Below are 12,601 nucleotides of genomic sequence, written 5' to 3' on the forward strand. Positions count from 1 at the left end.
GTCCTATCTAGGGATGGAGTGGGGTATTGAAATCATCCAACATTGTATCATCATCTATGACTTTTGTTTTATGAAATTAGGAGCCCCCATATTTGGTGATATATATTTATACTTGTAATATCTTCTTAGCTAATAATTCCCCTTATTAATGTGTAATGAGCTTGTCTCTTCTAATTTTGATATGAAGTCTGCTTTATCTTATATCAGAATAGCTATACTAGCTTTTGGTTTCTATTTGCATGTCAAATTGACTTCAGCTCTTTGATTCTCAGCCTGTGGGTACCTTTACCAGTGAGGTGTGTTTTTTAGAGACAAGAGAAGTTTGGGTATATATTTTTGTAATCTGATCATCCATTCTGTATTTCTTTATTATGTTACTTGAAGCCATTTCCATTTAAGGTTATTATTAGGAGATGTTTATTAATTCCTAACTACCACTTTTGTTAGTTGTTAGTCTAACTGGTTACTGTTGGCTTTCCCTTGTTTATCTGCTCCTCCAATGAAGTTTATTCTTTCCTGTGGTTTCTTCCTCCTCTATACATAACATTCCTTTTAAATCTCCTCTGTGGTTTTGGCTTAAAGATCAGAACTGCTTTGGTTTGTGTTTGTCTTGATATGTACTTATTTCTCTGCCAATATTAAACCACCTCTTCTAGATATACCAACCAGCAATTCTTTACTTTCAGGGATTGAAATATATCATCCATGCTCTCTTGGCTTGTAGGGTTACTTAGAGAGGTATGATGTTAGTCTGATGTTCCTGTCTTTGTAGGTGAGTTTGTATTTTTCCCTTATAGCTTTTAATATTGTTTCTTTGCTTTGCATTTGCTAACTGACTGTAAAATGTCCTAGGGTTCTTCTCTGGTCATGTCTGTTTTGAGTTTTTAGTGCCTGTGCTGTTTGAATCTGTCTCTTTCTCTAGATTTGAGACAATTTCTGTTTTTTTTTTTTTGAATAATCTATGCCTTTAGTGTTTATCTCAGTCCTTTTTTTTTTCTATCCAAGGAATTCTTGATTGTGTCCTAAAGTTCTTAATCATTGTTATTCTTGTTAATTTTTTCTCTTATTTATGTTTTGTAAACCTTGTCCTGATAACTGTTTTTTTTTTGGCATGAGTGAGTTTATTGGTGAAGATTTCTACTGTGTTTTTCAATTTGATTTCTTGGATTTTGCACTTTCATTACTTGTGGGGTTTTTTTTTCTCCCCAAATCTCAGCTTCCTTGCTGAAGTTTTCTTCTATGTTGTTGACTTTCTTTTTTCTTCCTTCCTTTCTTTCTTTTTCTTTTTTCCTTCTCCTCCTTCTTTTTAACTATATATATGTAGTTAAACTATACATATATGTAGGCCAAACTGAGGGTCACTGACCGACCTGCAGCTGTTCCTTGGCTAGCTCACTTTTTGACAATAGATCCTATCTCATATATATTGTTATTTTCTTGTTCACTGTACTGACTTTTTCCTCTCTGTTGCTGACTTTCCTCTCCAGGTTCTGGCATGAATTATCTTCTTGTTTGTAGTCTCTCTTACCAGAAAAAAACTTGAAATCTTCATCTGGCATTTTACCTATTTCCACATCCTTGAGTTCAGCAGTTGATGAATTATAATCTGCTGTGGAATCATGCAGCCTTGCCTTTTCATGTTTTTGTTTCTTTGTTGCAGTATGCACATCTGTTGGTTTGGATATCACTCCTATTGTGGGGGTATTGTCTTATCGAGCAATCTATTCTTGAGAGCTCAATCCCCAGCATCATGCAGAAAAATAAAACTCTTGTAACAGCAGTAACAACATGCCATCCATGATATGGAAATACACTTAACATCAGTGACAGCCAGCTCACAAATATATCACCAAGAAGACCATATATAAGCTAGGTGTGGTGGTGGTAGTGCACGCCTTTAATCCCAGCACTCGGGAGGCAGAGGCAGGTGGATCTCTGTGAGTTTGAGGACAGCCTGGTCTACAGAGTGAGTTCCAGGAAAGGCGCAAAGCTACACAGAAAAACCCTGTTTCGAAAAACAAAACAAAACAAAAAACCAAAAAAAAAAAAAAAAAAAAAAAATAGTTGAGTGTATGAAGGGGAATAATTAAAACATAAAACTTTTAAAAAATACAGTACAAATGAAAGCCCTGCTGTGTGTGTAATAAAAAGGAAGCATGGGTTAGTGAGACGGCACAGTGGGGAAGCTGCCTGCTGTCAAGCCTGATCCCAGAATGCACATGGTTCAAGAGAGAACAAACTCCTACAGATTGTCCTCTGACTCTTAACACATGTGTTGAGGGCCACGGACCCCCTCACACAAACAAAGATAGTGTATAGTTTTTTACTTATAAATGGAATCCCAAAGGTGGAAAAAGATGTGGTGTTGGGTCATGTTTCTCGGCCCTTGGAAACTAGAGCCTGCCAGTTAAATGCAGGGGGTGGGGGACTGTCACCCTTGTGGACTTTTGTCTCTCGTTACGAGTCTCTACGGGACGAGTGTATGGTGTTCGACAGAGCTGGTATCTTGGCAGTTTTCCTTTACTGGCCGGGAGGCTCCGGTGACTATACTTGGCTCTGCAGTGCTGGGCTGGGCAGGTTGTACCGCCCTCCCGAGACTCCCTGGTCATAATCCTGGGGTGGCTAATGTTTTAGCTGGGGGCTGTCCCCTAAGTGCTTTGAAAGTGAGGAAAGTGGGCAACAGTACTGAGGTTGGCGCAGATGGGGGACCTATCTTTCCGCGCTCAAAATCTCCTACTCATCACCCTGCTGGAGGGCTGCTGCTTGTATGGTCAACTACACCCCTGGAACTTCAGAGTTCTCCGACTTTCTAGCAGCGAAGGGCTAGAATTTCATCCATTGACTGGCCTCGTTTGTGCTCAGAACTATTCAATTCCAAGGTTGTTCTCAATCCAAGACATCTGTCTCAGGCCACCCAGGGAGAGATGATCTCTTGCTATATACTTGCTGGCATGAGCCAAACCTCACGTGGCCACCCCCTTCCCTTCGCCTGTCAGTATCTACCCATCCTGAAGTCCACAGCTGCTTCTCTGTCTTCCCTCATCCGGGGCCTGTGTCGGGCCAAACTGCGGGTCACTGACCGACCTGCAGCTGTTCCTTGGCTAGCTCACTTTTTGACAATAGATCCTATCTCAGTGCGGTGCCCAGAGCTGCCCTCTGCGTCATAAAGGGTGACAGAATGGCCTTTTCTCTGCTGATGATCTGACCACTTAAGGAGTCGCTGGCTCATCAAGACCTGTGACTGGAGGGCGGAGGGGTCGTCCTGAGGGTAGGGCGCCCGGTCTTTCTCCTGCTCCCTTTTGAAAATAAATTTCTACTTCTCTCCTCTGGCAGCCAGGGAACTGAGTGGCTGAGGCTCTGTTTAGCCCACTTCTCTGTGTTGTTTTTAATCCCCTCCCTCCTTCCCTCTTTTGACATCTCTATGGATTTCTGAAGGGTTTTCTGTCTTTTCAATAATGCCTATTTTCCCTCATACTGACTTTCTCTTCCACCAGCTCACACAGAGGCAGCCTGCACTCTACCATTTTACCGAGAAGACCCCAAGAGAGGGGCTTTAAAGAAATACATGCTTTGAGTTAGTTTTGGGGAAAAAAAATCTACAATCATATTTACTTTGAAATGTAATTTTTTTCACATTAATAACTAAAAATAACTGTAGTCAATGTTTATTGCAATAACTGTAGAAGTCTAGAAATCCAAAAGAAAGTCGCTTTTCTGATTTATTTATTTACAGAAGTAACCTCAGGGACCCCTGCTACTTTGCTTAACCATGGGTTCCAGAGCTGTCCCGACCCAAGAAAAGTAGGAGGCTTGTCTATTTTATAAGTAAAGCCACCGAGGCTTGGATGAGATTACCTGTGACCAGGTTCCCAGAGCACCGCACCACCGTACCATGCTTCTTGCCCATCCCTGTCCCCTGTTCTCTACTCCATGAGGTCCCATTTGAATCCTTGTAGCCTGCCCAGATAACTCTATTACATCCAAGTCTTCAATTAGGTCCGGTTTCCCCACTGAAGTTTGGCCTCCTCAGACATACTAATACTCATTAGGTTTAACCCCACCCCCTCTTTTAAAAACAAAGCAAAACACACACACACACACACACACACACACACACACACACACACACACACACACACAACGATTCCGGACAAGTTCTTTCCTGTTTTGCATGGGAAATGGTGTGAGAGATGGTGTGAAAACTGGTGTGAACACAGAACAAGCTTGAGCTTCCCTGAGCCTGTCCCACTGTGGGTCACTGTTGTACTGAGAATGTCCTCAGGCCTCTTCTCTTTTCCTTCCAGATCATGTGTGCCCCACGGGGCAGGGATAGGTTTACTACCCCGTCCTTCATCCAGCGGGATCCGTTCAGTCGCTTCCAGCCCACCTACCCCTACGTACAGCACGAGATTGACTTGCCTCCCACCATCTCCCTGTCAGACGGGGAAGAGCCGCCTCCTTACCAGGGACCCTGCACCCTCCAGCTCCGGGACCCAGAGCAACAGATGGAACTCAACCGAGAGTCCGTGAGGGCCCCGCCCAACCGAACCGTGTTCGACAGTGACTTGATAGACATTTCTATGTACAACGGGGGACCATGCCCACCAAGCAGCCACTCGGGCATCAGTGCAGCTACTTGTAGCAGTAACGGGAGGATGGAGGGGCCGCCCCCGACCTACAGCGAGGTGATGGGTCACTACCCAGGTACCTCATTCTCCCACCACCAGCATAGCAACGCACACAGGGGCAGCAGACCACAGTTTCAGCCGAACAACTCAGAGGGCACAATAGTACCCATCAAGGGCAAAGACAGGAAGCCTGGGAACCTGGTCTGATTCCCTTCAGGGTGCACTTTGCAAGGAGAGAGCAACCTCGGCGGGGAGAGCGAGGCCACCGGCCCCTCTGCCACAGTGTTGTCCAGCTTTACGTCGTACAGCTGAGTAAAACCAAATGTGCAAACACGGTCTTCGTTTCTGATTCCTGTCCCGGGAATTGCATGCAAACAAGACTGGAACAATGCGAACTTCCATCCGGTTTGACCACAAACAGTGTTCATCTGGGGGCAGGGGTGGAGTCAGGGTTAGAGATGGTGTGAGCTTGGCAAAGGGCGTGCAGAGCAAACCGAGGATGCTTTGAAGACTTCATGAAAGTAAGACCCACAGAGGTATTTTTGACATATTTAATTCCAAAAGGAGACTGCCGATAAAGGAGGCCAGAATGGCGTTTTTATAATTAACTGAATAAAGAAGGAAGAATTATTATATATTATCATGGGGAAGAGTCAGCCAGTTTGCTTTTTCTCCAAAGGTGTGAAACTTTTATTTTGTTTTAAAAATATGAGTCAAAACTCCTGTTTTGTGTGCCAAGGTATGAAGCGGATAGAGGAGCGAGAGGAACTAATTTGTGTTGTGATGGTATGCTTTAAGAGTTGCACTATCTTGATGTTTAAAATACGGATGAGGGAACTGTGTTGTGTGAAGTTCTGTATGTTGTCACCTATGGATGGCTATTATGCCCCAGGAACACCCTTGAGAGTCCACAGAGTCGTCATACACGAAAGGTATTTGGGGATGTGCCCTGGCGTTTACCAAGTTATATACATTTAAGAAGTGGTGTGTTGCAAGAAGTTGCAGCCAGATGCAGTGCACTACTAGAGTCCTTTGGAGAGGCTGGTGAAAAGAAACGCCTGCATTGTGTCACGCAGAGCCAGCCTTGTTCCCAGCAGCGCCAGAGCAACTTAGACTTTTTTTCACTGTAGCATGAAATATATTCAGATACATACCTTATTTTATGCAATAAATTGTTTAAAATGCAAGATGGTTATTTTGTGTACTGCTGAACTGTGTAGCACAGTGAGTCCCGTGGCCTCTCCCGTCCTAGGCAGCTGTTGAGTTCTGCAAGGATATTCTGTTCAGCACCTGGCACCAGCAGTTGCTCCCAAAGCCCACTTGGTTTTCTAAGTGCCATCCTGGTGATGGTTCCTTATGCTTACTATCCCCCTGGGCCTGACAGAGGGACACATTTGGCACAATAAGCCATTACGTATCGCCAGTGTTGCATGGTAGAGGAATCCGGTGCAGACCTACCCATATTCATGCCACAGACTCCCTTCTGTCTAGTTCGTCTTTGAACTGTGGCCAGCTGGAACACAGAGGTGGTGGGTGAGGGTGTGACTCAGGACAAGGCATGGCAAAGTTGCAGCTGGACAATGGCTTCTCAGTTTTTGAAGTCAGTTTACTATTTCTACTATTTCTAAACATTCTTACATACAACAAAAAGCCCCAGTGACTTTCTTTCGAAGATAGAAGAGCTGGCCCTGTAACTGCACCAGGGCGGGCTCATGTGCAGTGGCAGGGTCTCTGCCTGGTGGTCTGGCCTCTGCACGTACCAGAAAGAACAGGAATGGGGAGTCAGTGGCAGTTTGACACCAAATCAGTGTGCGTGCGTGCTGTGTGCATGTGTGCGTTACTGTTTCCGGAGGTGAGTATGTGAAGTCACTATTCTCTTACCTGAGGACTAGAGATTGTTTGAAGCCCCAAGTTGTGTCTGGCCCCAGGCCTTCCCATTTCTGCTTGTCTCAGTAGGCAGGCCACTGACTGGCTTGGTTGGAGACGTGACATCTCTATGGGATTTGTCCACTTCACACAGTAGCACCGACAGGAACACTCAGTCAAAAGGAGTGAGGACAGATAGGGAACAGCTATCAGCCCACGCTTCAACACTGCTTGGAAGGATGTACACGTGAGGGTCTTTGGGACTCTGGAGTTGCTTTTCTGTCTTGTCTGGTGATATTCAGTGGCCTCTCAGGCTACAGGTTAGCTGGGCCAAAGATGACCTTTCCCATTTCCTTGAGGCTTCCTGAAAAGTTTCTGCCTCCTGGTCACCTATGCTTCAGACTGCTTGAATGGGGCTCTGAGATACAATGGCAGAGGAAGGAGGTATGTGTCCTCCCTGGGATCTCACCAGTAGGGGACTTGTCATGGTTGACTGCCAGGGAAGGCGAGGTTATGGCTGTCATTCCAAATCCTAACTATAGTTTTGGTGAAGCTGGTGTCCACTCCAAATGGCTTCTCAGTCCTTACTTTAGTCTTACTTTTCTGTCAGCTGTGAGAAAGATCTAAGATCAGAGATTTGTAAATTCCTTCGGAGCTTGGCAAGCATATGGACATTTTGTAGATGCCAACAGTATTGGCAAAACATTGGATACCCTAGAGGACTGCCTTTTTAGTTTCTCTCTCTCTCTCTCTCTCTCTCTCTCTCTCTCTCTCACTCATCACACACACACACACACACACACACACACACACACACACACACACACACACACACCAACTGTGACTTTGAAGTCTTTGAGGCTGGGTCTCTTTAAGGGATTAGTTTAAAAACCAAAGCCAAGGTCCTAAAAATGGATTGGCCATTTCTCTCAGCACAGGCAGGAGGAGATTTAGATAGCAGCCTTCTAGCTGACAGTCCATGCCATGCTGTCTCCTGGCTCTACGGTGCTGACTAAGTAGCGGCTGTGAGGATGGGGCTTACACAGCAGGGGCTGTTGTCTTTCAAAAAGCTGGGTGCTTAGACCCCCCTGGGGTTCAGTTTAGAAAGCAGTGAGTTTAGGCAACTGACAATAGTTATAACGATAGATTATTTCCATGGGGCACTGCAGTAAAGATTTGCATTGTTAGAAGGAGCAGTCCTGGGCAGGCCACTCTGACTTATCTGTTGTCTCATGGACTTCCAAGAATATGAAGCATAAGGCCTACTGGAATTGTTTTTTGGCCTGCATTTGCTTTTTCAGAAACTCCATAAGCAAACACTAAAGCAATATTTAATACAAGAGATTGTGAAGCCAGCTACTCATCCAATTATGTTTACTGATAAAGCATGCCGCCCCATGCCTTCACCACCACACAGACCTAACCCATGAAAGATCATGACATGGCAGTGACTAATTAAATTTTTCCTTAGTAATTTTTAGCTCAAACTCAAGAGCCAAGGAGCCAAATGGGATGGATGCCTCTTCACACAAACATGGGAATTGGGTACAAAAAGAGTATTAAATATATATATTTAAATTCTAAGTAGCTCCATTTGATCTTCATCTTTATTTTACTGGGACCAAAAGGAAGTACTTCTAGAAAGCTGCTTTGATCTAGAAGAATCTATTCATATACCTGCCTTTCTCACAGGTGTAGGTTTTCCATCTTATCTGTTCTTTTTTAGAATAACTCGTGGGGTAGTCCTTTTAAGATGCCCTCAAGCTATATTATTGAGGTAGCCCATGTGGCCTCCATTGTGTTTTGCCAACACTGTTGTAGATCATGGCTATTCCTGGACAATGTGCATGCTGTGGATGTTTCCAGAGTTTTGCTACTTAGAGTGGCAGCTCTATACCCCCTAAAAATCTCAGCAGTCAGGTTGACGGGAGCAACTGAGAAGGATACTTGCTGTTACCTTTTCTCTCATGTCAGTCACCCATCCAGACTTGCGTGTGCCCTAAAGTGCCAAGCAATTTCATGGCTTCCTTAGACTGTACTGATTGCAACAAACCCTGTTGTGTGGCTGTCAGGAGCTGTCGACAGTGCTTGGAGATGAGGACAAATCACAATAGCATTCTCAGTCTCCCATAGTCCATAGGCTTTAGGAATAAAGATGTCATTTGATAGCTGGATGTAGCACAGGTTGATGTCAGGAACACGGGGCCATCTTGCTGAGCAAGGGATTTCTCCCCATACGCCATCTTCATCCCTAGGTTTGCCGGACAGCGTAACATGACAAGGCTAGCCTAGACAGATGATGCGGTTGCACACACCCAAGTCCATCTCTAAGCAGCTGAGGTGCCTTGTGTTCAGATGTCAGATGTAGGACCCCAGCCCCAGCGTGCAGTGCTCACCTTCATTGTGCCTCACTTGAAATGGTGCTTCTTCAACTGTTTGCTTTCATTTGTAAGGTGCTGTATATACGTTGAACATATGCACATACTCTACCCAATGGGTAGAATAAGAAATTAATACTGTAATATACTGTACAGACACCAGTTTTACTAGAAATGGCATAGAACTTTTGAATGCCTACGTACTCCATCTTTTGTAAGGAAACTTGCAAATGATTACATACAGATAAAGTCTATGTAGTTTATTTTCCTATTAAATATATTAACACCATGGAATGAAGTCTGAACAAGCAGGCAACAGTTTATGACCAGCACATACATAGGAACTGAGTTGCACCTTTGCTCGGAAACACGTTAGCAATTTCTAGGATGTTTTTATTTTAATCTCTTTAGAACTAGTTAGACCAGTTTAGTTATATTTTAGGCAGGGGTGGGGGGAAGGTTGCTTTTCAGCTTGCTCTGTATGCAGGCCTTCCCTCTCGCTGTAGAATCAGTTGTCAGGCCTCAGTGGGATGTGCAAACCTTTTTGAAGACATGCATGACATCAGGCAAATGAGTAACCTGCAGCAGAGGCTATTCAGTCTCAGAGGGCACTTGTGACCATTTGTGTCCCATGTTCTCTGTGCCTTGTCTTATAAATGGAAGCTATGGAGCCAATGAACTGTCTGGAATTTGTAGGGAGAGTGCCTCAGAAAACAGATCCTAAAAGATTAGGGTAGGGAAAATGTTTGGGATTGTCATTAGAGAACAGTCAATCAGCCAAGTACAGACTCAAGTCCATTCCTATTGTGTTCTGGGGTAGTCCTGACCCCTAAAGCAATTAGGTTTTACCATCAGTTAGGTTACATGTCAGGCTATAAGTAAAGTCACACTTCTCTCTTCTAGCTCCTGTTTAATCTTTAGTGTCCAGTTGTGGCTTTGGTATTTTTACGTTTCTTCCTTTGTCCTCCCCCTGCCCTCCACCCCTCAAGCAAAGAAGCCTTGGTGTCCATTAAAACCACCATGGATACAAAGTGCGATCCATAAAGGCAATCCATGGAATGCTGCCTTCCAATCTAATCCAATATGCCACCAGATGATATTTGAGTAATTCCAGGCTTTTTATTTGTTCTGTGCTATGTGCTCTGACTTTGAAAGTCAGAAACAGAATTATCCCCCAATCAGGGAAAAAAATGCTCCAAGCTATTACTTATTCTTAATGTGCAACTCTTAATGCCAATTCAGTCCTCTTTAACACCTCCCTGCAAGAGCTGGGCAAAAATGACAGTGGGTACCTCCTAAGTCCCACCCAAGTCCAAGTTACTGTCTCTGTCTACTGCAGGGCACACCCTCAGGATCCCTGAGGGTCAAGACCTGAGGTCAATCACTGTCAGAAAACAGGCACTCTACTGAGCATCAGAATGTTCTGGACTCAGTAGTAGGATGTGTGATCGACCAGACTCCTTTCTGCAGATCCGGCCCTGCCTGAGCATCCCTCTCAATGATGCTGGTTCTTTCTGATGTGCTTGCCTTTCAAAAAAAAAAAAAAAAAAATCACAATTTCAACTAATATCCTTGTTGAGTTTAAAGGTGTTTTAAAATATATACAAAACTACCCACACCATTTAATTTAATTTTTTATTATAAAGCAATCTACTAAAAAAAGTACAGCTGTATTTGCATCTTCCGATCTTTGTGAGCTATTATAATTAGAAGTCAAAGTCCTTTTGTGTTTAAACAAAAACATGCTTATTCTTTAACATATTCCTGGTCAGGTACGGGAATGATTCACAACTGTTATCCACCTGCGTCTGTTGCCCGGGTGATGATGCAGTTTAGGCCTCAGGTCTGTGATTGCAATACTTTTGATGACGGATGTTGCACAAGTGCTGTTTGTTAGTTATGAAATCAGGTTTTCTGCTTGTTCTTGATGCCATGGTCAAATCATAGCACAACATCATTAAAAATAATCAGTGATAAATACCTGTCCCCTGGGGTTGTGTTTGTTCACCTTTCAGCTACGACGTACAACGAACAGGAAACTGTATGATCAGTCTCAGAAAAATACCTTCTTTTTTGTGAGTTGGAGATGGGACCCAAGGAAGAGTTCTTCCTTGGGCTACACCCCAGGCCAAAGGATAGTGCTGATCATGCTCTAGTTACTGACTCAAGGAAAATATTTGTATGTGTGTGCACGCACAGCATATGTGTACATGTGCCACAGCTGGTGTGCGGTGAGGACAACTTGCTGAGTCAGTTCTCTCCATCCACCAAGGGATGGCAAGTTCAATGGTCAAGCTTGGCATGAACGCCTGCAGTCCCTATCTCACGGTCTGGTTGCTTTTAAAAAGGATTTCCTAGTGTCCTGTAAACCTAGACAGAGCATATCACAGACTTCTCAATTCTGAGTTCTAACCTGGGGCATTCAGAACTGGTCCTGAGAACATCTGACCTCACAGGGGGTTTGGATGGCTGTCACACAGCAAGCTAAACAGGCCTGGTACCAAATGTTGAAGACTGCCTGACAGTGGAGGCCTTCAGAAGATGTCTATGACCTACACTGAGAGGAGAGTACTTTATCTATGCTCTAAGTGTATGGATTCTAGATGACACATGTATGCATAAAGCCTGCAAACCTACCAAACAATAAGTGAATTGAGCATGATAGTAGAAAGATTTATTTTTCCATTTCTGTGACTTTCTAATAAACAAATGGAAACAATTTCAAGATCTTACTGGAATAACTGTGTGGGCCCAAATTCTAGTCCTACTGTTCATCTTCAATTCAGAGTGAGGTTATATTTTGATGAGGGGATTATAAAACTTAAGCAAATAAAGGGACTCTCATCCTAAGGCCCCAGCAGACCACACTGTGCTCTCAGAGAACTTCGCAGTTCGGCAGCTCATTAGAGACTGTCCCCAGATCTCCCCAACCTAACACCAGTGTGAGCAAAGAAAGGATGGCACGTGCCGGGTTCTCTCTTCCCTCTGCCACTGGTCCTGATCCCCTCAGTACGAGCAGATCTGAGTTCCTCTCAGAGTCCAATCCAGGTTGTCAGAGCTGCTGCTTCAGGGAAGCAGGAGACACTGCTGAGCAATGGTTTTGACACAGCAGGATGGCACTCCAGTTCACAATGGAAGACTATCTTCTGCCCAGGTCCCCTGGCTGAGGACCTAGGAGGCTCTGATGCAGAAAACAAAGACCTTACAGACAGCAACTCACCCTGGGCCTTTGAGTGAAAACACCAATTCTCCTTCTCTGTGGTAACACTTGCATTAACAGTTTATAAGAAACTTGCTACTTAAAACAAGTTAGATTTCCCTCACTATACTGTTTTGATCTGTTTGGCTTACATAGATTCTAATTAAAACACACACTGGAAATAGCAGCTCCAAAGTAAAGCCTTTGTATTTGGAAATTCATTTTAAACACTGCATTTCTGTCAAGACTTTAACTTTTGCCTCAATAATGCAAATGAGATTTGCTCTGCTGTACTCACTTCCAAAAAAAGAAGTTAAGAGCAAAAGCTGATTTTAATAATGTAACTGCAACAGTGATGACTAAAACCACATACCCCAAAGGCCTTTTAAGTGAAGAATTCCCTTAAAAACCTTCCACACGGCAGTTTATAGTCAGTGGCTTGTCTAATTTAACCTGTGGAACAGTATTCTCACTTGGCATTTCTTCTGTTACCGACCTTTTATGAGTATAAAAACAATCACATGAATGAA

General features: G+C 43.9%; 1 protein-coding gene across 6 annotated transcripts in view; it reads left to right on the top strand.

The window, feature by feature from the left end:
- The window catches only part of Ldlrad4 (low density lipoprotein receptor class A domain containing 4), a 250,223-nt gene extending 237,622 nt beyond the window's left edge, over nt 1-12,601 (top strand). For all 6 annotated transcript variants that reach the window (XM_028864663.2, XM_028864662.2, XM_028864664.2 and 3 more), the window contains one exon: nt 4,305-12,601. In XM_028864663.2, coding sequence (XP_028720496.1) covers nt 4,305-4,835 — 531 coding nt within the window. In that variant the 3' untranslated portion in view covers nt 4,836-12,601. The remainder of the gene's footprint in view (nt 1-4,304) is intronic.

Source organism: Peromyscus leucopus, chromosome 19 (assembly GCF_004664715.2).
Source record: "Peromyscus leucopus breed LL Stock chromosome 19, UCI_PerLeu_2.1, whole genome shotgun sequence".
Classification (NCBI taxonomy): Eukaryota; Metazoa; Chordata; class Mammalia; order Rodentia; family Cricetidae; genus Peromyscus; species Peromyscus leucopus.